This window comes from Eumetopias jubatus, unplaced genomic scaffold (genome assembly GCF_037043125.1).
Source record: "Eumetopias jubatus isolate StellerSeaLion01/CBP00866 unplaced genomic scaffold, mEumJub1_p1.0 scaffold_8, whole genome shotgun sequence".
Lineage (NCBI taxonomy): Eukaryota > Metazoa > Chordata > Mammalia > Carnivora > Otariidae > Eumetopias > Eumetopias jubatus.
The window spans coordinates 101301783-101328903 of record NW_028274814.1 but is presented as its reverse complement, the minus strand read 5'-3'; the positions used below and the strand labels follow the sequence as shown (position 1 = coordinate 101328903).

The window sequence follows — 27121 nt, the reverse complement described above, 5'->3', positions numbered from 1 at the left end:
ATCCATGAAAACAGAATCAGAGAAATAAGTGATGCCATGAAACGTTCCAATGTCAGAATTATTGGGATCTCTGAGGGGATGGAGAGAGAGAGAGAGGACTAGCAGATATATTTGAGTATACTGTAGCTGAGAACTCCCCTAATCTGGGGGATGAAACAAACATTTGTGTCCTAGAGGCAGAGAGGACCCCTCCCAAAATCAAGGAAAATAGGCCTACGCTCTGGCATGTAATAGTAAAACTCGCAAATCTTCAAACCAAGGAAACCATCTTAAGGGCAGTTAGGGGGAAGAGATTCCTTACGTACAGAGGGAGGATCATCATCAGAATAACGTCACACCTATCCACAGAGACCTGGCAAGCCATAAAGGTCTGGCAAGACATATTCAGGGTACTAAATGAGAAGAATATGCAGCCAAGGATACTTTATCTGGCAAGGCTGTCACTTAGAATGGATGGAGAGATGCAGAGCTTCCAAGAGCAGCAGAAACTGAAAGAATATGTGACCACTAAGCCAACCCTGCAAGAAATATTAAGAGGGGTTCTATATAAGGAGAAAGACCCCAAGAGTGATACAGAACAGAAATTTACAGAGACAATCTATAGAAACAAGGACTTCACAGGAAACATGATGACAGTAAATTTGTATCTTTCAATAATCACTCTCAATGTGAACGGCCTAAATGCTCCCGTAAAATGGCACAGGGTTGCAGAATGGATAAAAAGACAGGAACCATCCATATGCTGTCTACAAGAGACTCATTTTGAACCTAAAGATACATCCAGACTGAAAGGGAAGGGATGGAGATCCATCTTCCATGCCAGCGGACCTCAAAAGAAAGCTGGGGTAGCAATTCTTATATCAGACAAATTAGATTTTAAGCTAAAGACTGTAGTTAGAGACACAGAAGGACAGTATAACATTCTTTTTTTTTTTAAGATTTTATTTATTTATTTGACAAAGAGAGATAGCAGAGCAGGAACACAAGCAGAGGGAGTGGGAGAGGGAGAAGCAGGCCTCCTGCCGAGCAGGAAGCCGGATGTAGGGCTCAATCCCAGGATCCTGAGATCATGACCTGAGCCGAAGGCAGATGCTTAACGACTGAGCCACCCGGCGCCCCAGACACTATATCTTTATCCAACAAGAAGATCTGACAACTGTAAATATCTAGGCCCCCAACATGGGAGCAGCCATCTACATAAGCCAACTGTTAACCAAAATAAAGAGTCATATTGATAATAATAATTAATTGTAGGAGACCTCAATACTCCACTCTCAGCAATGGACAGATCATCTAAGCAGAAAATCAACAAAGAAACAAGAGCTTTGAATGACACACTGGACCAGATGGACCTCATAGATATATACAGAACATTCCAACGTAAAACAACAGAATACTCATTCTTCTTGAGTGCACACGGAACTTTCTACAAAACAGACCACATACTGGATCACAAATCAGGTCTCAACCGATACCAAATGACTGAGATTATTCCCTGCATATTCTCAGACCACAATGCTTTAAAACTGGAACTCAATCACAAGAAAAAATCTGGCAGAAATTCAAACACTTGGAAGCTAAGACCACTCTGCTCAAGAATGTTTTGGTCAACCAGGACATCAAAGAAGAACTTAAACAATTCATGGAAACCAATGAAAACGAAAACACATCACTCTAAAACCTATGGGATACTGCAAAGGTGGTCCTAAGGGGGAAATACATAGCCATCCCAGCCTCACTCAAAAAAATAGAAAAATCCCGAATTCACCAACTAATTTTATACTTTAAAGAACTAGAGAAAAAGCAACAAACGATGCCTAAGCAACAGATTAGAAGAGAAATAATTAAGATTAGAGCAGAGATCAATGAATTAGAAACCAGAAACACAGGAGATCAAATCAATGAAACTAGAAGCTGGTTCTTTGAAAGAATTAATAAGATCGATACACCACTGGCCAGACTTATCCAAAAGAAAAGAGAAAGGACCCAAATTAATAAAATTATGAATGAAAGGGGAGAGATCACGACTAACACCAAGGAAATAGAAACAATTATTAGAATTATCAACAACTATATTGCCAATAAATTAAGCAAGCTGGAAGAAATGGATGCCTTCCTGGAAACCTATAAACTACCAAGACTGGAACAGGAAGAAATTGACAACCTGAATAGGCCAATAACCAGTAACGAGATTGAAGCAGTGATCAAAAACCTCCCAAAAAACAAGAGTCCAGGGCCTGATGGATTCCCTGGGGAATTCTACTAAACATTCAAGAAAGAAAGAATACCTATTCTCCTGAAGCTGTTGCAAAAAAAGGAAACAGAAGGAAAGGTTCTAGACTTATTCTATGAGGCCAGCATTACCTTAATCCCCAAACCAGGCAACAACCCCATCAAAAAGGAGAATTTCAGACCCATATCCCTGATGAATATGGATTCCAAAATCCTCAACAAAATCCTAGTTAATAGGATCCAACAATACATTAAAAAAGATCATCCACCACGACCAAGTAGGATTTATCCCCAGGATGCAAGGGTGGTTCAACATTCGCAAATCAATGTGACAGAACACATTAATAAGAGGAGAGAGAAGAACCATATAGTCCTCTCAATTGATGCAGAAAAAGCATTTGACAAAATACAGCATCCTTTCCTGATTAAAACTCTTCTGGGGATGCGGATAGAGGGAACATTCCTCAAGTTCATAAAACCCATCTATGAAAAACCCACAGCGAATATCATCCTCAATGGGGAAAAGATGAGAGCCTTTCCCTTAAGATCAGGAACACATCAAGGATGCCCACTCTCGCCACTATTGTTCAACATAGTAGTAGAAGTCCTAACAACAGCAATCAGACAACAAAAAGAAATAAAAGGCATTCAAATTGGCAAAGAAGAAGTCAAACTCTCTCTCTTCACAGATGACACGATACTTTATGTAGAAAATCCAAAAGACTCCACCCCAAATTACCAGCACTCATACAGCAACTCAATAATGTGGCAGGATACAAAATCAATGCACAGGAATCAGCTGCTTTCTTATAGACTAACAGTAACTGTAGAAAGAGAAATTAGAGAAACGATTCCATTTACAATAGCACCATAAACCATAAGATACCTCAGAATAAACCTAACCAAAGAGGTAAAGGATCTATACTCTAGGAACTACAGAACACTCCATAAAAGAAATTGAAGAAGACACAAAAAGATGGAAAAACATTCCATGCTCATGGATCGGAAAAGTAAACATCGTTAAAATGTCTATGCTACCCAGGGCAATCTATACCTTCAACACCATCCCGATCAAAATTCCAATGACATTTTTCAAAGTGCTGGAACAAACAATCATAAAATTTGTATGGAATCAGAAAAGACCCCATATCGCCAAGGAAATGTTGAAAAAGAAAAACAAAGCTGGGGGCATCACGTTGACCAATTTCAAGCTATATTACAAAGCAGTGATCACCAAGACAGCATGGTACTGCCACAGAAACAGACATACAGACCAGCTGAACAGAACAGAGAGCCCAGATATGGACCCTCAACTCTATGGTCAAATAATCTTCGACAAAGCAGGAAAAAAAATGCAATGGAAAAGACAGTCTCTTGAATAAATGGTGCTGGGAAAATTGGACGGCCACGTGCAGAAGAATGAAAGTCGACCATTCTCTAACACCACGCACCAAGATAAACTCAAAATGGATGAAAGACCTCAATGTGAGACATCAAAATCCTAGAGAACATAGGCAGTAACCTCTTCAACATCAGGCATGGCAACTTCTTTCAAGATACATCTCCAAAGGCAAGCAAAACAAAAGCAAAAATGAACTTTTGGGACTTCATCAAGATAAAAAGCTTCTGCACAGCAAAGGAAACAGTCAACAAAACAAAGAGGCAAACCACAGAATGAGAGAAGATATTTGCAAATGACACTACAGACAAAGCGCTGATTTCCAAGATCTATAAAGAACTTCTCAAACTCAACACCCAAAAAACAAATAATCAAGTCAAAAAACGGGCAGAAGACATGAACAGACACTTCTCCAAAGAAAACCTACCAATGGCTAACAGACACGTGAAAAAATGTTCATTATTAGCCATCAGGGAAATTCAAATCAAAACCACATTGAGATACCACCTTACACCAGTTAGAATGGCAAAAACTGACAAGTCAGGAATAACAAATGTTGGAGAGGTTGTGCAGAAAGGGGAACCCTCTTACACTGTTGGAGGGAATGCAAGTTGGTACAGCCACTTTGGAAAACAGTGTGGAGGTTCCTCAAAAAATTAAAAACAGAGCTACCCTACGACCCAGAAATTGCACTACTGGGTATTTACCGCAAAGACACAGATGTAGTGAAAAGAAGGGCCACATGCACCCCAATGTTCATAGCAGCAATGTCCACAATAGCCAAACTCTAGAAAGAGCCAAGATGCCCTTCAACAGATGAATGAATAAAGAAGACGTGGTCCATATATACAATGGAATATTACTCAGCCATCAGAAAGGATGAATACGCAACATTTGTATCAGCATGGATGGAACTGGAGATTATGCTAAGTGAAATAAGTAGAAAAAGTCAATTATCATATGGTTTCACTTATTTGTGGAACATGAGGAATAGCATGGAGGACATTAGGAGAAGGAAGGGAAAAATGAAGGGGGGGAAATCGGAGGGGGAGACGAACCATGAGAAACTATGGACTAGGAGAAACTGAGGGTTTTAGAGGGAAGGGGGTGGGGGGATGGGTTAGCCCAGTGATGGGCATCAAGGAGGGCATGGACTGCATGGTGACTAACATAACATAATAAAATTAAATTAAATTTAAAAAAATAAAATAAATAAATAAAAATGTAATATATTTAAAAATACTAATGCAAAAAACACCAAAACAAAAAACAAAGGAATACTCGACTTCTGAACTGATCACAATAATATACACATGTTAATAAAATTGTGCTAAACTCTTTAATGAAGTTCTCTTTTATTTTTTTATTATTTTTTAATGTTTTATTTTATTTTAGAGAGAGAAAGAATGAGTAAGAGGGACAGAGAGAGAAAGAATCCCAAGCAGACTCCACACTGAGTGCAGAGCCCCACACGGACTGCGATCATAACCCAAGCTGAAACCAAGAGTTGGATGCTCAACTGACTGTACCACCCAGGCACCCCTGAAGCTCTCTTTTTTAAAAGAAATTGTATCCAAACACATAAACATGACACATAGCTCATATTGCTATAATAACTACATATTATTAAACATCTAGAATTTACAAAGTCATTTTTATCTGACAATGTATTTTTTAAAAAATCCTTTAGAATATTTACACTAAACAAAATGAAAGTATAAATATTATGGGACTTTCCAAAGTAATACAAGACACTTTTGTTATAAGCTTAGTTATTATGAGACATCAGCCTCTGTTCACTGTGTTGAGAAAAACTGCTTTAAATCCTGGAGGACAGAGCAAAATTAATGAAAATAAAAAAATAAACCATTTTCTATGTTATTATCTAATAGTAAAATGAAAGTTAACACAACGTGCAAAAACTGCTCATTATTCTCAACTATGGGTTTGAAAATAGGCAAGTTTTTTTTTAAGATTTTATTTATTTGACAGAAGGAGAGTGAGTGAGCACAAGGTGGGGAGAGGAAGAGGAAGAAGCAGACTCCCAGCTGAGCAGAGAGCTCAACACAGGGCTCGATCCCAGGACCCTGGGATCATGACCTGAGCCAAAGGCAGATGCTTAGCTGACTGAGCCACCCAGGCGCCTCAAAAGGCAAGTTTATACATCATAAATCTAACTTTTCTCATGTCGAAGTAATGACCAGTGGTTTCAACGCACTAAGGAAGTCTGAACTATAAATGAGACATGTTCTCACGTTTCCCTTTGTCCAAATCTTGTCATTTTGTCCTGATAACACATACATCATTAACTTTAAATAAATAGTAGTACCACTAGGACAGACTGAATAAAAAGGCACTGAAGGCTTAATGCCATTCGACTTGTGATTATTGACAAATTAGCCAAATACCTTGTCAATTATTTAAGTATTATAAAAGAAACTGCCAGATGATTTTTCCTTTTTAAAGGAAAGAAATTTTTAAGGAATACAGACCCCTCTTTGGGGGAAATATTCTTAGTTTTGAAATGATGTTATTATAACTAGGCAAATGAACCAACAACTATACAGTTTAACCTTGAAGGTATATGGGAGATCTAAAACAGGCTTTCCATAGAGAAGTGAAGAATTTAGTTTCTCTCACTCTAAAAAAAGTTACAACATATCACAAAAGAATGGGAAGCCTGAATCAATTAAAGTTGTGAGCAGTTTAAAAAGATATGTTATTAGGACTCAATTTTTCATAATTTATTACCATATTAATAATGCACTTAAACAAGAAGGACTTATTATCTATTACTTAATAACAAAGGCCAGCTGAATCAATGAACTAAAATTTATGTTAGCTTATGGAGATTTAAACAATTTCACACATAACCATCCTTCCCAATTATCAAATTACCTAGTAGGCAGAGCCCTGAAAAACTCTGCTATCCAACTTCATTTTGTCCTGGGCAATACAGTATTTTAAAAATTACACTGGCCAATGGCAAAACTAAAAGCTAAAAATGCTCAGCTAAGAAAGTATGCCTATGAATTTTACTTAAAAAGATTATATCCTGAAAATCTTCAATCATGAATTTACCTTATCAGCTTTCAGCTTTCTAAGGAAGGATGGATTGTCATATCCTTTTGCTTGTCTCGCCTCTTGCAAATGGTTGATCATCCACACGTTTTTTCTCTGCTTTGCCAAATCAAGTGCTGATTCGCCCTGATAAGCAGAAAAAATTCACATTAAAAATAAAAGAAAAAGTAAAATATTTTAGTTACTAACTTTTAAAGTACTCCCACAAAAATAAATTGAACAATTAGTTCATTAACATTATTTTGACACTGGGCAAAGTCAAATACTAAGAGTCTAAATCTTTACATATTATTATTATGCTTTCCCATTCAAGGTACAATCAGTAAATGTATTTACTCATCTTATTCTACAGATTCTATTTCTGGTTGCGTTTTGACTTATATTAAAGTAAATCAAAAAGTAGGTATTTTAGCACCTGCTGGATCAGAGGCTATCATTCAGTTTATCAGGTATTTCATATTCTTTAAGGGTTTTATTAGTAATACTTATTACTACGAAACATCCTACTATAATACCAAATTGCCAGAAACCCCTCAGTTTAATTTCAGTAATGACAAAGGTCTGAAGACAACAGGGAAGAAAAAGAAAAGTCAACTTCTGTATCTACTACTGTGTACTGGCATTCTGATTATCTTAAATTCATTCACCCATCCAGAAATTTCCATAGAGAATGAGAACAGTAACAAAAAATAGTGAAACTCAAGTTATGGACCTACAGCTCCCTTTAATCTCAAGAAGAATGCCAAAGAGTATAAGTGAATAGAACTAAAGTGTTTTAAAGAAAGAAACAAGACATAAGCGCCCCCAATTCTAGATCCACGATTCTTTTTGCCATTATTAATTTAAAATCTTATTCCTTATTAGTCAGACACCTACATTTCTATTTATTTAATATTCTCCACTATTTATCTACTGCTTTAAACAGAAAAGCAAAATGAAAATTCTGTGTGCCAAAATTTTAAGAATGTATGGATGAATATTCAAAACCAGTTAATAAAAAAGGAAAATATTGAAATTTTATTTTGAAAAACTGAAAAAAAAAAAAAGCCTTGGAGTGCCTTTCTTATGAGGGACGATTATTATCAAGTATAAAGTACACTTTATTTAAAAGAAAAACACTAAGAAACAAAAAGCAAACAACAAAATAAGCACGGCACTACCACCAATAGCAACAACTATAACAACACAACAATAACAACAAAAAGCCCAACCAATCCTTTAATAAAAGGTCAACAGTATTTAATAAGGAATGGGTTAATCTAGGTGAGTCTTCCACAAATAGGGATATTTACTGTAAAATCTCTCCTTACCTATTCAAAACTTCTACCACCTAAATTGTAAGAACCAGCTAATTAATCCAAACTATAAAGATTACCTGAATAAAAGCAATCCCTTGGGTAACAATTCCCAGAGAATATCCTGCTGTTGCCTCGGTCCAGCTGAGCATCCCTTCCACTAGAGGGCCATGTGACACCTAAGGATTGCCTAGATAAAAAGATGGAGGGAGCTTTAAGAAATCTTCCAACTACTACTCCTCTAGTCTTCTGACTGCTTTTGTATAGTTCTTTTATTCAGCTGGTAAAATAAACAAGCAATTATTTTAAAGAATGACACTAAAGCCCGGGTTCTGAATTAAGTCTATATTTGATTACTCCATGTGTCAGACAAAATAGTAAATAATAGTAACGAGCAGTAACAACAAGAATCATGGAGTATTTATAGACTATGTAACTAGTAATAAAATAAATTTTTCAAAGGTTTTGGTGAGATAAACATAATGGAAGGTGGAGGGTGGAAGATAACTTTTTGCATGAGATCCAATTTCATTATTAAAACTAAGGAAAATTCTTTCTCGGAGACCATCTAGGTCAGGTACTTAAGAGGTAAAGAAAACCATTTTTAGAAAAAAGTTTCTTACCTCATTTCAAGAAACCATGTAAGAGTCTTTTAATCTATTAACAAAGCTCAGTAATTTTACAGCCTGCACAAACTAAAAATTATGTTGTTTGATAATTTTTAGAAAGACAAAACTAGAAATGCTTGGGCAGCACTCAGAGATTAATTGTTCTCCCAAAATTCAATTCATCTAAATTTATCTGTATAACCAAAACATGCGGAAGGGAGTACAATACTATTTTTTAAAAATTCACATTTAAAAATTCAGCTACCATAAAAAGGGATTACTGCATAGGTCATTAAAAAAAAAAAAATCTTAGTATCCCAAGTCACTTTTCCTTCCCTTACTGTTATCACTTCACAAGATTTGGATTTATTCCATGTAACTATTATCTGGGGCCATGGTTCTTAAATTCTTTTGAGTCATACTTGATGAAAGCCATTGACCTTCTCCCCAAAACGTACTGATACAAGTAATTTCTTTGTAACAATTTATGGGCCCACCCAACCAAAATTCACTGGTAGGTCCCAGATTAAGAATTTCTAATCTAAGGTATAGGGCCATTCCTGTTCCTTCTAAGGATCAAAATAGTCATTTTAAAGTAATCTTATTTTGGGGAAAAAATCATTTATTTATATATTAAAAGAATTGAATTCCTTATTCAAATAACTAATGTACAAGGGTAAATATCTAATATAAAGACAGATTTCTAAGAAACAAGTTTAATCTTAGTTAGCAAATAGCTGTTTTAGAAGAAAAACGATCAACTAACAGTTGTATAACTGTAACACAAAGTATAATTTTTCATATTCTTTGAAGAATGCAACCTTTACCCCTCTTACAGCCATATCCAGATTTGCAGACCACATTTTTTTTGTTATAATTCATGATTATCAACTAAACTCTCTTTCTTAACACTTAAAATGAAAAATGGAAAAATATACAGGCATAGATAAACTTTATTTGTCAAATTCCTGGACAAAGAATCTAGGTTGTTTTTAATTAATGAATTTTTCCCTTTTGAAATTCACAGCAATTTAAATTTACTTAATTAGCCTGCCATTCCACATAGCTAGAAGGCATATGACTAAAATAGAACCAATTCCTATCATCCTCGCCCCAAGAAAGTCTTCCTTCAGTCTTCACAATCTCAATATATGTCACAAGACATTTATTTATTCAGTCATCAAGACTTCCTTTCGCCCTCATATCTAATCTACTCTAAACGATCATTTCCAAATCCATTCATTTCTCTCCATCTCTACTCCTACAATCGTAGGCTAAACTAACATCACCTGCCTGATTTATTACAATGGCCTAACTGATCTTCACCCATCCCCTCCATTTTCTTAATTCTTCAACGCATTCTCCATCAGGAACCAAAGTAGTCTTTTAAAAATATTTAAAACACAAAGATTACAAAGCCAGCCTACGCAAATCCTTCCAACTGCTTCTCATGACTGAGAACATAAAGTTCCTTATCATGGCCTTGTGTGATCTGGCATCTGGCTCTCTCAGTGACTTCACTCCTTTGCTCATTGCACTCAGTCCAGACTGTCATTTTCTGCACCTCTAACATGGCAAGCTTGCTCCTGGCCTTGGGACTTGCACTTGCAGGCTCCTCTATATGGAAAGTTTTTTCCCACATATCTTTGTATAACTGATCCCTTCTTCATCAGACAAGTCTCAAAGCAAATGTCATCTCCTCAGAGGTATTCAGAAGTCGCTCACAGGCCTCATCACTGTACCACAGTTGCCTGTGTACATGCACACGGGCGTTTTAATTAACTTAATGTCTATTTCCTTAATACAATGTAAATTCTGAGAGAATACAGACTTCATCTGTCTTAAACACCTGGACTCCCCAGCACTAATATTTGTTAAATGAATGAATGAATAAATGGTTTCCATTAGAAGGTGGTGACTAAACCGCAGCATATCAGGAATGCCAGATTCCATTAGAAAAAAACAGCTGATACTTATTTCATCCTTTAACTTCCATAAAAAGTGCATTTAAAAAAAAACTACTTTTCCACCAGTGTGGATAAAAGATTATTTTTACTCTGAAAGTATAAATGTTCCCTAAGCAACTGAAGCAACTCCTTAGACTTTATTTCCTTTAAAAATAATGTCACGCCAAATAAGTCAGAGGAAGATAAATACCATATGATCTCACTTATATGTGGAATCTAAAAAACAAAACAAAACAAAACAAAACCAAGCTCACTAATACAGAGAACAGAATAGTGGTTGCCAGAAGCAGGGGTCAGGGGTGGGTGAAAAGAGTGAAGGGAGTTGAAACATACAAACTTTCTAGTTTTAAAATAAGTTAAGTTCTAGGGATGTAATGTACAGCATGGTGACTATAGTTAATACTACTCTATTGTATATCCGAAAGTTCCCAAGAGAATAAATCTTGAGGGTTCCTGTCATAAGGAAAAAGGACATTTTGTGACTATGTAATGGTGACAGTGCTGACTGGACCTGCTGTGGCGGTCATCCCACAACATGTTCAAATCATTATGTTGTATACCTAAAACTAGCATAATGATGCATTCCAACTATACCTCTATTTAAAAAATAAAATAATAATGATGATGATGATGATGACAATGATGATGATGTCACTCCAGAAGCTACCAGAGAATTACATTTAAAATAACTTCTTTTGGGGGGTGCCTGGATGGCTCAGTCAGTTAAGTGTCCGACTCTTGATTTTGGTTCAGGTCATGATCTCAGGCTCATGGGATCGAACCCCGAGCACAATACCACACTCAGTGAGGAGTCCACTTGAGATTCTCTCTCCCTCTCCCTCTGTACCCCACCCTCTCACACATGCTCACTCGTGCTCTCTCTCAGGAAAAAAAAAAGTTCTACATGGACAATTAATTATATGACACTGTAGCTCTGGAAGGTATTCACATGAACCACACTAGTTAGGAAAGCTACATTCAAGGGGCATCTGGGTGGCTCAGTCAGTTAAGCACCTGCCTTCGGCTCAGGTCATGATCCCAGGGTCTGGGAACTGAGCCCGGCATCAGGCTCACACTCAGCAGGCAGTCTGAGTGTCCCTCTCCCTCTGCCCCTCCCCCTGCTCATGAGTGCTCTCTTTCTCAAATAAATAAGTAAATAAAAAGCTACACTGGAGCTTATCCTATCTTGGTACCAAATAATTCATGCACCTGAACCTACAAAATATTAAAAATACAAGGTTCAAACCATATAAATCATCTCAAATGTCTCTCTTATCATTACATTTCTGTTGAAATTCATTACAAATTATTTCTTCTGCTAAGTCTAATAAAAGTTTATGCAATGGTTAATGTGAAGTTCACTATTTATTTGAAAAGACATTAAATTTACAAATTGCACTTTAAATACTTAAAGATCATGATCCAAGTGAAGTTATGTAAATTCTATATGGATAGAAAAGATATTTTTAAATGGTCTAAAAATATATACTACTAGCTTCAAATTTCAGAACTGTATAGTCATGCTGTCACAATTTTTAGTATTCTTGTAATTTCAATATATTGCTGTGGCTCTTGGCAGAGTCTATGGAGACTCAATATTTGCCACAGTAAAACTGGTTCTACCTTTTCAATAATATTAATGCCAAATATTCTGAAATATATTCCTGAGGCATGATCATTTTAGGAATGGTTGTCTGGTACCAAAGAGAAGAAAAATAATGCTCTAAAGCAATTTAGTTATAAAACATAAGGTAAGCTCCCTAATTTTTTCTTATGGGGATATTGGTTAGCCTTAGTCAAACTCATTCTTTCTTATCCTTTAGGCCTTGAGGTGGCCTAATTTACTAATTACAGTGTTGTGAACTTTTCTGAGCTTCCTATTTTAAAACATTTGGAAAAGCAAAATTTTCTATCTATAATTTTGGAAGTGGCAGACAGGTATACTAGCAGAGTCATGAAAACTAGCTTAGAGGTATAGTTCATACTACATAAATAAAGTTCATACTTTAAAGACTACATAAATCTTCAGTCTGTCAACAAATATTTAGAGTGCCCATCATGTGTCAGGCACTATGGTACACTGACTTTCCTCTTTTCATATTTTACTGGTAGACATTAGGCCACTCTGATCACTTTGGGTGGAGATAAAAGGACTCGAAATTTTTTTTTTCAAGATTTTATTTATTTATTTGACAGAGAGCACAAGAGAGCACAAGCAGGGGAAACAGTAGAGGGAAAGGGAGAAGCTGGCTCCCCACCAAGCAGGGAACCTGATGCGGTGCTCGATCCCAGGACCCTGGGATCATGACCTGAGCCGAAGGCAGACGCTTAACCGTCTGAGCCACCCAGACACCCCAGGACTCGAAATTTTAAAAAAAAAAGAGAAGATAATGGATTTCTCAATTTCTTATAGTTTCCAACAAGATATTTGATATTTACTTTTAACTAAATATTTTTAATTAAACTCATTTTTAAAAATTGGTTAAAATTTTAAGTACATTAGGCTCCATATAGCTAGTCTAAGCTGTATTATTTTAGGTAGCTCAAGCTCAAAGTAATGGAATACAGAAAGAACTATTCATTGGAACATAAACAGATGCCCTGATCCAGCAGGAGATAACCTACTTTTTGATTGCCCTTTCGGATTATTATGTGGCTCAAATCTCTTTCAAATTTAATTAGCACATATCCCTTAGAAATTTAAGAAACATGACTCAGAAAATACTATGGTTTATAGTCAAAATTAAAGAACATTTGTCAAAGGGCACAAAGTTATTTATGAATTCACATTACTGAAAGATGATATTTAAAAGTTGAAAGTCATTTCATAGAAAGAGTTGCTGAAAGACGTGGTGGATCCTGAAGCTTTAAAAATGAGAATGGTTAACCAAAATTTAAAACTACCAAAAGAATTTTCTTTCAAGTACTGATAAAATGTCTACAAAATTTCTAAATGGTTCAGAGTGTAAATGTTAATTGTGTTTTGTTCTTAGATAATTTTGTATACTTTTCCTGGATTAGTCCAACATCTGGGGGAGGTGGGGACTTTCCTATAAACATCATAAAGCTGTCTATCAAATTTAAAGGTCTTGACCTTTAAAATAAGACAATAACCAGTCAAAGAATTACTAAAAGGTATTATGCATTATGTGATTTAACTACAAACTTGTGATTCTCTGCACTGACCTTCTTAAAGAAACCAGAAAACTATTCCATTCAGCTATAAAGATAGGGATTATACACTTTTCAAAAGTCAGTAAGAATTCACTAATGAAAAGGCCATCAAAATCTGAAAATTACTTCAATACTGAAAGACAAAAGTAAATAAACCATTCTTTCCAAAGAAATTCTCGCATGGAAGCAAAGGTTTGAGCTTAAATAAGAGGTTTCTTCCATCTTTGACAGTCTGTGAAAAAACCTATTTTTTACTGAGGAATTAAGATCTTAACATTGCACATAGCATAATCAATACAGGATATTTTTACCTTGATGTTCTGGGCATCAACATTAGCCCCAGCTTCCAGAAGAAGACTAATGACTGTGGTATTCCCTGCTAGTACTGCCCAATGCAGAGCAGTGTTTTTGTGATACTTGTCACCAAGGTTAACTGAAACATTGAATGTTAAAAGCAATCTAGTTGGATCCACACTGAAAAGGAAAAAAAAAAAAAACAACAACAACAACCCTAATTTCAATTATAGAAATCATTACAGACACTAAACTGATTGTGGTTGCGTTTGCATTCCATCTTGGAACACTTCTAATCTAACCTATACTCAACCTTATAATCAGTATTGACAGAACATTCTAATATGAAGTATTAAGTATGTGCAACACCATATAAAGTATGGCCCCTCAAAAGAGAGCATACTTGGTCCTGACATTTTCTGATTTTGATTAAGGAGTAAGCTCATTAATATCTATATAATTAAACAATTAAATTTTTAAGTTTAAATCTGGATTGTTCCAAAAATGTTTTCAGGTGACTTACTAATTAATATATTAAACCTGCCAATATACAAATAACATGAAAAAAGTTTTAAGAATAAGATAACATCTTTCATTCTTAAAAATTGCTAAAAGAGGAACAGATTAAGAATACTACAATTACCAAGGTCAAGGTAAGCACAGAGACTCAAATATTCAAAAAGGTAATTTATTATATACTATGTACTCATAATAAGAATTTTAAATATTAATAGAACATTAACTGCTTTTTCTCATTTATTTTACATCTTAATATGTTGAAAATGATCTGAATAAATATTTTATAATGATTACATACCTATGTGTTCTATAAGCTGCCCACATTAAAGGTGTCATTCCATTCTGATCCATCATATCTACATCCTGATAGAATAAAAAGAAAAAAGTCAGACAGTAAAAATTTCTAAGTTTCTACCAAATTTACTTGGAAAAATCTAATTTACATATCACAAGAGAAGCCAATATAACACTCCTCAATCAAGGCTGATTTATGAAAAATTTTTTTAATTTTTTAAAATAAAACTATTGTCACTAAATATTTTAATTAATGGGCATATATTTAATTGACTATACATTAAATATGTATTTAATTAGCATACATTTATAGATTTCCTTTTTCAGATGCTTTAATCACCCTTTCAATGTTTTGCATTTAAAGATCTTGACCTACTCTTCTTCATCTTTCAACCACAGAGCATAAGTTAAATGATTTAAGTCTGTGAAAAACTGATTTATACTAATTCATGATAAGAGGGAATAAGGAAACCCTGTTTATTTCTAGGCATTTCAAAACAAAGAATAAAAAGACCTATCTTTTCAATAAACTCAAAAAAGTCTGTTTGCTTTTTATTGTTATGCATGTACATTTTTAGAGACAAATAATTCTGTAAAATTTGTGGTAATAAAGCAATTCTCTGCCTTACTCCCCACTATTTTCACCTCTTTTAGCCCTCCACATCTTAAAATAAGATGCTTGAATTACTACTTTCTGATTTTTCAGTTTTAGGCATTATCTTCTGAGACTCTTCAGTATGCAGAATGAGAATTTCTCTCTTTACTCTTCCTGACCCATCACAAATATGCACCTCTCTGTTATCCCAAGAGATCTATTGTATTTTTGGTTCTATAAATGTTTGATATTTATATTATTATAAATGTATATGAATACTATTCCCAGCAAAATAGTGTAGTAAACCATGATTATTTTTCTTCTCCTACCCAACTTTTTGCTTTCCTATGGCACTTCCCCCCCTTCCTTAGTTTTTTTAACACATTACAATGAAAACTACCATCTAGTCAACCAAAACTCTTCCCTAGTTATCTAAATCTCCTTTCAAGACATCCTGATGCATCAGGGATTCTATCAGTTTCACTTCCCTAAAATTCTCTCTCCTAACTCCAATCTGGACTAATTATCCTATATGCCTGAGACATTTATCTCATTAACTAGAACAGGAGTTCTTTGACGATTGAACTTATATTAATTTCACCTTTGTATTCTCAGTCCCCAGCAGAGTAAATGATCAAAAACCATTTGCTAAGTGAAACGACAAGTTTATCCACCTACTCGTTTGGGAAAGGCATAGGCTTTAGAATAAGACAGACAAGGTTTTGAATTCTTAGCTGCGCCACTTAACAGCTATAAGACTGGCAAAATTCTCTATGCTTCGGCTTCCTCATCTAAAAATGCAAATATAAATAATGGCTTCATTAGATCCCTGTGATGATCAAATGGAATAATGTGTGTAAAGCACCTAGTCCACAGCCTAGAACATAACAGACATTCAATAGATAGTAAGTTTCCTCTTCTTCCCTTCCCTATCACCCATTCCTGGATTATATAAAGGCAGCAGTTCTAATCCAAGTTGCATTATCTATCTAATACACCAGTCAGTGCAGAGGGGACAGAGTTATAGTGAGTACACTGCAAAACACTCTATACTTCTATACAGCAGTTCTATGTGAGCCACTATTACCGATGGGAGTATGTCTCAAATGTGAACTAGCCAAGTGTACTGAAGCAGAAAAAATGCTGAGAACCAGTACATTAGACACCTAGAACACACATCCTTGGACATCATTAGATTTAGTCCCTCATCATGAATACTGTAATCAAAAGTTACACCTTATCCATTATAAATCCATTTACAGATTTACGTTAACTGTGGTTGGGAACATCTTATGTAACCTCACTATTTCCAATATACACACTGACTTTTTTTTTCAATAAAAATCTTTAAGAAAATTTCAGAAATGAGAAGCTTCCTAGTTCTTTATATGAGTCAAGTACTAACTATTTTACTTCCTTCAGGGTCCTAATTTCAAGAGAGCCCAACTAAATTTGATGTCCAATTAAAACAAACACGTAAATTCTTGTTTTAGTTTCTTCTTCCTTCTTAGTTGTTTTTTCATATCTTTTTAAAAAAGTGATGGTATTAAAAAATATCAATAAGTAAAATCAAAAATGTAAAATAATGCCACATCTCTAGAGTACTAAAAGAAAAATGAAATTCAACCTTTTCTTTCTTTGGGTTGGGGTTTAAAACTTGGTACTTCTTTTCCAAGTTCAGCCTGGACGTATGGGTATTCTCTATTAGGAAGAATTAACAAGCCCAGATCAAAAGCTTATGGGGATTCCATGATCAACAGGGCTCCATAACTTAGCATTTTCCCTTTTCTCCTGAAAATCATCCAAAAGAGTTGGTAGTGAGCACTAAATATATTTTAACAGTATAACTAAAATGAAACAAATGTAAAGAACAGAATGACAAACTAAATGGAAATGTTATATGCCCTAAGGATGTAAAACTGATACAATTAACAAAAAATGGAGAAAATGGAAAAAGGTTGAAAAGAAAGTGTAAGTACCTAATCTGTAATAGCTATGAGTCAAAGAATATTACTTAAAGCTGAAAAATCAAGTAATAGAAATGTAGTTATATCTATCAGAACAAAGTTAACACTAAAAAAAACAATATTATAGACTAAAGTCAGTGAAAGACAGGGAAGAGAAAGAAAAAATAAAAATATACTAATTTTATTATTACTTATAATTGGGAACTAATCAAAACTAGTAAGATGTGAGCAAACATCTGATTGAAGTAAGACAGAAAGAGAACTGTGTGACTAAGGAAAGGATTTACCAAGCAGAAGATAAGATCAAGCACAAAGGCCCAAAGACAACAGCATGGCTGTTCAAGGAACAGCAGGAAGACTGGTGTGTCAAAGCAGAGTAAGGGGGAGATGACAAAAGATGGGCCTGTGAGTTATCTCAGACTACACTACACATGGTTCTGTAGTGCTTCTGTGGGGAACGACTTTGGACTCCATTCAAAGTATGATGGGATGAACACTAGAGGAGTTTTCTTTTATAATTAGTGTATACATGGAAAAAATTCTGGGAAAATAGTATACTAAACTGTTAAAGAAAGTGATCTGTGGGGGGGAGGGGTAAGGGAAGAGGTGGAGTTTCATTTTCTAAGTCATACTCTTCTCTTATATTCAACTATTTTCAATAAGCATGTTAGTTTTGTAGTAAAAAAAACAAAAATAAAAACAAAAACGAACTTACTCATGAAAAAGAAAACAAATTGCCAGACATTTATCATCATCGTGCATTTATTATACGAAAGGTACTGTGACAGGTAGAAATCCCTGTCTCATAAGGATTTTATAGCCAACATCCTCTACCAGAGTTAAAAAGATTACTGAAACATCCAAACCCCAAAATCAGTAAGCTAACAAAAAGACAAAAAACTTACACCACTTCTCTTACCCAGTTAAAAAAACAAAAGAAACAGTGAACTCATATTGTAAATTTATACCTGCAAAATAAAAGACCACTAACGACACTATCATGTGTTACAGCACCATCCACTGCTCCAAACCCCAGTCTAAAAGAAACTTGGGAGAATGAAAGTAATCTCCTGTGGCAGCTAGTATCCAAACATGGCCCCCAATAAACCTCGCCTGCTGCTCTACCCATCTGTTCCCACAATGAACATGAACTGGCCCTGTTACTTGCTTTAACTGACAGAATGGAACAGAAATGTTGCTGTGCCAGTTCAAGACATAAGACTTAAAAAAGGCAGACTGCTTCTGCTTTTGTTCCTTTGGGAGCTCCCACCACGGAAGAAGTCTACTTCCCTCCTATAAAGACTATGTGCAGGGGTACCATGGAGAAGGAATTCTAAGACTACATGGAGTAAAAGAGAGGACTTGCTATCTCAGCACTCAACTGAACCCAGTCTTTTACATTCCTATTAAGGCATAAGGTATGAGTGACCCATCCTCCATTCCAGTCAAGCCCCCAGATAACTGTAGCCCCCAGCCATTACCACAAGGTAAAGAACCACCCAGCCAAGCCCAGTCAACCTAAGGCAATAAATGGTTTGTATTGTTCTAAAGCCATTAGATTTTGGGGGGAGTCTGTAAACACCATAATAGATAATAACGTCCCCCTTCCAGCAATCAGCCAGTCTATGCCTCTTACACTACAATGCACAACACACAATTGTCATTGTGTAGCACTGCCAACAACAAAGTATTCATAAAATAAATACTACTCAAATTCCAAATCTGCATAAACTTTAAAATAAATATGTTAACAGCAATGAATTAAAATCATTTATCTTACTCTTATGATGAGATCCTTAGCTATAAAGCTAATGTTTAAATATAACCAGAGAAAACACATGAAAGAAAAACTGAGTGACATTAATTTCAACAAAATACATTTATCACAAAAATATAGGTACCTGTTTAATGTGATTATAGTCAGTACACATTCATGAAAAATCAGGAAGAAGCACTTAAATCATAAGCAGTATTCTGACATGTAAGAAGCAGCATTATTTTATGCAGCAGAAAATGAGAAACTGATCCTAAAGAATTTATCCCCCACTCTGAGAAGTAACTTAATAAGCAGCAAAATGTTCAAAAAAGTTTAAGTGAATTCAGATTATATTCAAAAGATATAAGTAAGGCGAAAATAAGATACCTAAATTTTCTTACTTTCTGGGATTCATTTCTATCATTCTCAGAAATAAAAGATGCAACTTAATGGATCATTATCTGGTTTTTGAATATCTTATTTTTAACTTAACTATATTACCTCAATATCAAACTAACTATATTATCTTTTCTCTTCATCCATCAGAAAGTACTATTTAAATATCATCAGGTTGTTACACTTGTAACACCAATGATAATAGGCATTTAAACCATGAAGAACATCTGATTAAAATCCACACCATTGTGATTTTTTTACCTGTCCTTTTGCTATGAGATAAGCAACAATTGAGGTATGTCCAAACTGAGCAGCCAGATGAATACAGCTACATCCTTCTCCATCAATTAATGAAGGATCTGCACCATATTTCATTAGTTGCACAACCATAGATAGATGACCTTGTCTAAAACATAAAAGAATAAACACTTAAATATATAATGTTATTTCAAACAGGATCTCCTGGAAAGATCTTTCTTAAATAGGGCAATGGTGGAAAAGATTACACAATTTTTTTTTATTTCTTAAAATATGTTTATGTCAAGACATGCTTAGGATTTTATGGTTCTTAAGTCTCAACTGAAATAAGTCTTTTAAATTTTATAAAGATACTTATAACTTCTTTAAAAATGTAACAAATAGTTCCTATATTCTATTAATCCTATTCAAATATAATCTTAATTGTCCCATGAACCGGACAACTTCTTTAATTGTAAATACATAGAGGCTGTGTAAGTATTACATTTACAAATCCAAAGTTTAACTCAATCGTAAACTAACTGGATTAATATCAGCATGGTGAATTCCCTGAAGACACTTGGGGACAATAAACTTTGCTGCCAATGCAGGTCACACTGTATAGCAATATATTAATATACTGTTGATATTAACTATTAGCATAAGTTTTCGCATTCATTTTAGCATATCATTAAAAAAGGAAAAGTTGTTTAGTTATAGACTAATAAAGGAACCAAAAGAAAAAAAATCCAGAAGCAAATTTAAACCTTGTGGCCCAGTGCAATGGAGTGGAATTTAGGTCTCCTCCAAGTTGATCCACAATAGCACCTTTCGAAATATAGTATCTATAAGACAAAATTTTAAATAATTTAGACAACTTTCATTTTCAATTTTAAGAAATTATGTAAAAAATAAAAAGATGTTTTTCATTGTAGACCTCATGCTAGTTTATGCCTTTGATGATAAACAGTCTTTTGTGATATTTAAAAAATATATTTAGTAGAATTTTATATCAAACACATTACTCTTTTGTTCTAGAAGTAAAAGGAAAGTAATTTTTAAAGTTACAAAAAAGAATAGTAATGCCAATAACAGTCATATAAAAAAGAAGGCAGTCAGAGAACCACAAAGACTTGGATCAGAGCACAGCAGAGAGAAAGTTGGAGAATAGGCCACTTAGTCTACTATAGGGAGCTCAGCTTTATGAGCTTTACTTTCCTCACAAAATTACTGTACATTAAAGCAAACAATATACGTACAAGAATTTTATAAATTTTAAGTATAACACAGAGGTTCTTTACAATGCCTTGTTATACTTTTAAAGCTGTGTTGCTTTAAAAAGAACGAACCACCTCATTGCTTAATATATTAACATTATAACGTCTTGATATCCCCTCTGAAATGAACAGGACCTAGCTGCTTATCATAATGTTTACTTTGGATTGATCAATGAATGAATCTTGAATACAAATGATTTCAAGCCTTTGATGTCAAATGCTGAGATTTACTGAGATTCTTAAACTGTTCTAAGTGACTACCACTTCAGAACACTAATGCATTTACTTCGAATGTACAGTTTTAAACATTTAATATATTCATACTTACATGCTTGATTCAGAAATTTATTGCTTTATGTATCTGTTAAATTGGTATTTTTAAAGCATTATGTAATAAAGGGCCAAACTCCACTCTATCATGTAAAATAGTTTAAAGTAATGTAACAAAATATTTCCAGACTAAAATATTTCCAGTCCAAAATATCAAAGACATTAGTCTGAACACAAACATTTAACTATTCCTAAATTCTTTCTTAAGGAACTTGGTAGACATTATATAATAGTTGAAAATGGTTTTTTGAGCCCAAAGAGAAGTATAGCTCAGCCAAAGAACAACTTTGATAAGAGCTGTGATGTTTTTTTAAGGCAATTTTATTACCTTCTCTACAGTCAATATATTTGTTCCTGAGTTATTTTTACTCACATTTCAAATCTTGGCTAGGGCTACAGCAATGAATGATTTCCAGACTGGTTCTAAAGTACAACTTTTTTTTTTTTTTTTACCCCCACAGGGATAGGAGAATTTTTTTTTCCTGCAAACTAAAGAACAACTTCTATCACCTTTTCATTGTAAACTACTGGCAGGGAAGTACTAACTTTTTATAACATGTTATTCTTTATAGCTGTAAGACCCTAGCTCAAAACTACACAATTCTGAAATGATCATGTAATTCTTATTTTTAAACTCAAGCCTCCCTGCATACTACAAGGTTATCAAGGAATGTTCCTGTAGGTACCAATGAATGATCCCTAGGTTTTGAGACCAGGTCATCGATGAACAAGAGATATCAACAAGTATTTGAAAGATGAAAAGTAAATACTTAAAACTCAAATGTCTCCAGAGGGGGACACCAATGAGAAGCAAACCCCGATATGTTATAAAACCCTAGAAAGACTAAGGGATTAAAGGTAATTGTTACCTCTGTAGAATGCAATGAAAATACTAGAGTATAAACAGAAACACTGGTTCAAAGTTAATAAAAATTGCTGAAAAAACTGTTGTTTTGTAACTTATGTTCTCACTGAAAGTTCAGTATTTAGCATCACAAACAGGCATTTTAGTGACACTGAAACAAGCAGCTGACGGTGCTAGACAAGTATTTCTTTGTGTACTGTAATGTTCAATCTTAAAATGTGACTACTCAAAATTTTAATATTATTGTAATAATAACTCAAACTCTTCAAGTTCAGATTTATTCTTATGTCCCTAAGCTTCATTGTATGACGATGATTTCTGGCTTCAGCCTCAGGCTCACACTGATTTCAACACTCAACCATTCGGCATTTGCTGAAAAGGGTATTCAGTGTACCTTTACCAGAGAAATTTGAGACACATGGAATTAAATCAGAGAACCATATGAGACACTATACTGAAAATAGCAATTCAATGAAAGTTAACACTCTAAACAACAACTACAACCCCCGGCTCCTCTCCTTGTTCAGGTCAGCTGGCAGACATAACTGAACTCCTTCCCACAAAGAGATCAAAAGATTTTTCTCTAAGAGACACTGAACAACCCCAGAGAAAAATTTCTAGAAACAGACATTTGGGAGGTTCCTGTTATGATCTAAGTTCTACAACTTCCAATCAGCTTTGTTATGTCTCTCCTAAATATGACCAAATAATTGAGGAAAGTTTCAAATATGGAAGGAGAAGTTTCAAATAAAGAGAAGCTAACATAAACAGATAATAGAGAAGAAAAAAGAAAACAAAAATTACAATTAATATCCTCCAAAAAGTAAGAGAAGATAATATATTCATGATACGAAGAACAAAATATTTTTTCTTAAAAGGGGGGTGCAGAAATCAAGAGAAAAAAATGCTTGAAAATTGAAAAGGAAATAGATAAATTTAGAAATTCAAAGGAAGCATTAGAAGATAAATTACATAAATTAAGAAAATCCCCCCAAAGTACAACAGCTATACTGGGCGATAAAAACTACTTGGGATATGGGGCGCCTGGGTGGCTCAGTGGGTTGAGCGTCCTACTCTTGATTTCAGCTCGGGTCATGATCTCAGGCTTGTGAGATCAAGCCCCACGTGGGGGTCCAACGCTCAGTGCAGTCTGCTTGGCATTCCCTCTCTGCCCGTCACCACTTGCCCACCCCCGCTCATGCTCTCTACCTCTCTCTAAAATAAATAAATACATAAAATGGAAAAAAAAAGTACTTGGGATGATGATAAGAAAAAGAATCAATCTGGTTGGTTTCAGTATCTGAGTTCCCGGGGGGAAAACAGAGAAAACGAAAGTGAGGCACTCTTGAGGGCACCATGCAAGAACACCTCCCTAATCCAAAGAAGCAAGTTTCCAGAAAAAGTGGCCATTTAATGGTCATAAACTGGATTTAAAGTAAGTCAATAAATAAATAAATAAATAAAGCCAGCTATATCAGTACACAGTAATGTGAGCTCTCACAAAGTCAGGGATAAAGAAAAAAAAATGTAATGTTCCCAGGGGAAGAAGAATAAGCCACACATACAATGTGTTCTCAGAAAACTTTAAACTCAATGTTTTAACAAAGCCCCATATTCCTTAATAAAGCTTTGACTTGAAATCAAACTGAAATCAAGTACTATTACTTACTCTTGAAAAAGAATCCTAAGGTAACAAGACATTATTGAAGACAAGAGCTTGAGATAATCCTTTCTGTTTTATTACATTGGGGGGTAAAGCTCAGAAATAAAGACTTTCACTTGAAAACATTAGAAATACAAACAATCCAGGCTAAGGCGAAGGTCTCCTCCTTTCCATATTATACTTACTTTATACCTCATCATCATGAAAGTGACGCAACTACTTTGTTTGCAGTAAGTTCCTTTAATATACCCTGATGGAACATAACTCTTAGAAGAGACACTTCTCCCTGGATCTCTCACGTTCCCATATGTCTCGCTAGGTATATGAGTAGAATGCAAGGCCCTGACCACTTTTACACAGGTCATTCTCCGAGTTGTGTTTGTATCAAACAACCTTGAGAGATGAGGTAATGTCTCCCTCTGGAACAAAGAGCAAGCTTGCTCTTATTATAAAAGCACTGAATTCCCCAAGATGCAATACAAACCCACTACATGTGCTATATCCATCTGGATAACCTCAAGCCACTCCCATAGGACCTAGGAGTATGAGGGTCCTATGCAAATATGATGTTCATACTATTTGCTGTACTATGGATATGCTATAACTTTTAAGGAGGGGTGTAATTCCAGAGTCAGCAGAAAAAGTAATCCTGAGGCTATGAATACCAGTTGTTATTGGAAACTGCCTTTACTCACCATGTTTGTTTTGGGAAAGTAACTTGCTAGATTATGCATTGTGAAAAATTAAGTGTACCTACCTGAAGATATAATATGTACAGGCACCGATTATTAACCCACTCTACAATTACTGACTTTATTCTATAACCCCACTAGTTCACAAGTAGCTTGGAACATTTGTAAGGCAGGCAGCATCAAGTCTTTTCGTCTGTATTTCTCACTTCAGACTTTCTTGTTTATTTTTTAAACACAAGACAAATGGAAATTTTTTAACCAACAGAATCTCAATAGTAATATACAAATTAAAAAAATAATAAGGTAATGCTTCAAAATTCTGAGAAAACTACTTTTAATCTGTAAGTCCATGCTCAGCTAAATCACCAATAAGGTGTAAGGGCAGAAATGATAGTAACTTCAAAACATTTACCTCCCAAGTGCTCTCTCTCTCTCTCTCAGAAAGCTATCAGAAATTGTGCTCTACTAAAACCAGGTAGCAACCCAAAAGAGACAAAAACCTGAGATCCAGGAAACTGAGACCAACACTGGAGCAAAGGGATTTCCCAGAATAATGGCAAAGGAAAAGTCTCACGATAATGGCTGCTTAGTAGCTCTAAAGAGCAAACAATCTGGGTTGGAGCAGAAAAGTGGAGAATTCAGAAATGATTTCCTCTATCCCCCACCTCCAAAAATGGAACGGATCAATTAGCTAATACTGTTTGCTATACAGAGGGATTTTACACTTCTAAGAGTATGAGAAGAATTAGTTACAACATAGAGAAAGTTTTAAAAATGAAATAACTGTTACTTCAGGCAAAAATCAAAATTCCACAAGGAAAGAATAGATAATCATAGAACACTTCTGGACTTAGCACTGAGAATTTATATACAACAACTTAAACTTTGCATGGTGATTTAACTAAAACTATAGTAGAGGATGGAAGAATTATTAGTGGTGAGGAGATCTAGGACACCTAGAAATCCCAAAAATAGTCAAAATATAGTAAGTGATAAATCAAGAAATAACAGCATAAACGTTGGCAATATTTATTAAAATTCAAAATTCATCTTTCTTACTTTTTTACTCCTATAAATTTTACAGATATATATGAACATAGCAAAATGATATGTGACCAAGATAACAATTACACCAGTGGTTGCTAATGGTAAAAACACCAAAATCAATCTAAATGTCCATCAACAGGAAAACCATTAAATAAATTAAACCCATATAACTGAACATAATATAGCTGTTTAAAAAGAATGATACAGCTCTTATTTGTACTGACAATGAGAAATCTTGAAGGTATATATTTAAAATGAAAAAGGAGAAAAAATGTTTTGCTGTCATTTTTTTCTAGATAAATGTAGCAACATAAATAGATAAAATAAAGAGTAAATACTGAAAGAAACAGTTCAAGGGCTAAAAATAGTTATTTCTGGGCTACAGGACAGAGAGGGTGGGGAAGGACTGCCATTTTCCATTGTAAGCCTTTAAGTACTATTTGAGTTTTCAAAGTGTTTATACACTATTTTGATTAAAATAACACTAACTGAAAAACAGAGGTTGAGAGGTTAGATCATTTGAATCAACTCTTCCATTAAAGAAAACTAAAAAAGTTCAATGAAATCTGAGGAACATTTCCTAAAAAGTAAAACCTAAGAAGATTAAGAGCATTAACCAGGCCAAGATTCAGGAGAGGGTTAAAATCTGGAGAAGTTAGAAAACTGCTTGGGCACCATCTGCCCTAGAGATAATTTGCTGACACAGAAGAGTTGGCCAAGAAGCAAGCTAAAGAGGCAAAAGCAAAACAAAGGTTGGGACCCCAAAATGTTACACTGTAGCAGTAATTATGAACCAGAAGTAAACCTGGCTCTAGCCTGGTCTTCAGCCACCTGAGGAATCCAGAAAATCTAAAGCCTTGAAATTAAATTAAAGGTGGGCCTAGCAGAAACAAAAGGAAGTCTCATCTTAGGCCTCAAATTATTCAACAAATAATTTTCAAACACACTGTCTAGTACATATTTAAAGATAATCAGGCACAGGAAGGAACAACATTAACAGATACAGATTATCTTCTCAGGTACAATTATAAAGTAACTATATTTACTACATTCAAGTATACAAGACAAGATTGAAAATTTCAGCCACCGATGATTTAAGTAATACAGGTTTGAAAAAGATAAATGATAAAAATTCTAGAACTGGAAAATAAAATTAGGAACACACTGAATAGATTTAACAGCAGATTATACATAGAAAGAATAAATGAACTGGAAGGTAAGTCAGAAGTTTCCAGAATGAAGCACACCAAAGGACAGCACATACAAAAGAGAAGAGACACAGAGTATACAATGAAAAGGTCAAACAGACGTTTAACTGTAGTTCCAGAAGGAGAGCAAAAAAAAGAATGGGGTAGAAGCAATAGTTGAAGAAATAACAGTTGAGATTTTTCCCAGAACTGATGAAAACATCAATCCAAAGAATCAAGAATTCC

At 34.7% G+C, this 27121-nt stretch overlaps 1 protein-coding gene across 2 annotated transcripts in view; it reads right to left on the bottom strand.

Moving 5' to 3' along the window:
- Nucleotides 1-27121, bottom strand: part of ZDHHC17 (zDHHC palmitoyltransferase 17) — a 93214-nt gene that overhangs the window by 32518 nt on the left and 33575 nt on the right. For both annotated transcript variants that reach the window (XM_028105480.2, XM_028105481.2), the window contains exons 4-8: nucleotides 20582-20659; nucleotides 19839-19983; nucleotides 14868-14932; nucleotides 14068-14230; nucleotides 6713-6838 (exon numbers count right to left, since the gene is read on the bottom strand). In XM_028105480.2, the coding sequence (XP_027961281.1) occupies nucleotides 6713-6838; nucleotides 14068-14230; nucleotides 14868-14932; nucleotides 19839-19983; nucleotides 20582-20659 (577 nt within the window). The remainder of the gene's footprint in view (nucleotides 1-6712; nucleotides 6839-14067; nucleotides 14231-14867; nucleotides 14933-19838; nucleotides 19984-20581; nucleotides 20660-27121) is intronic.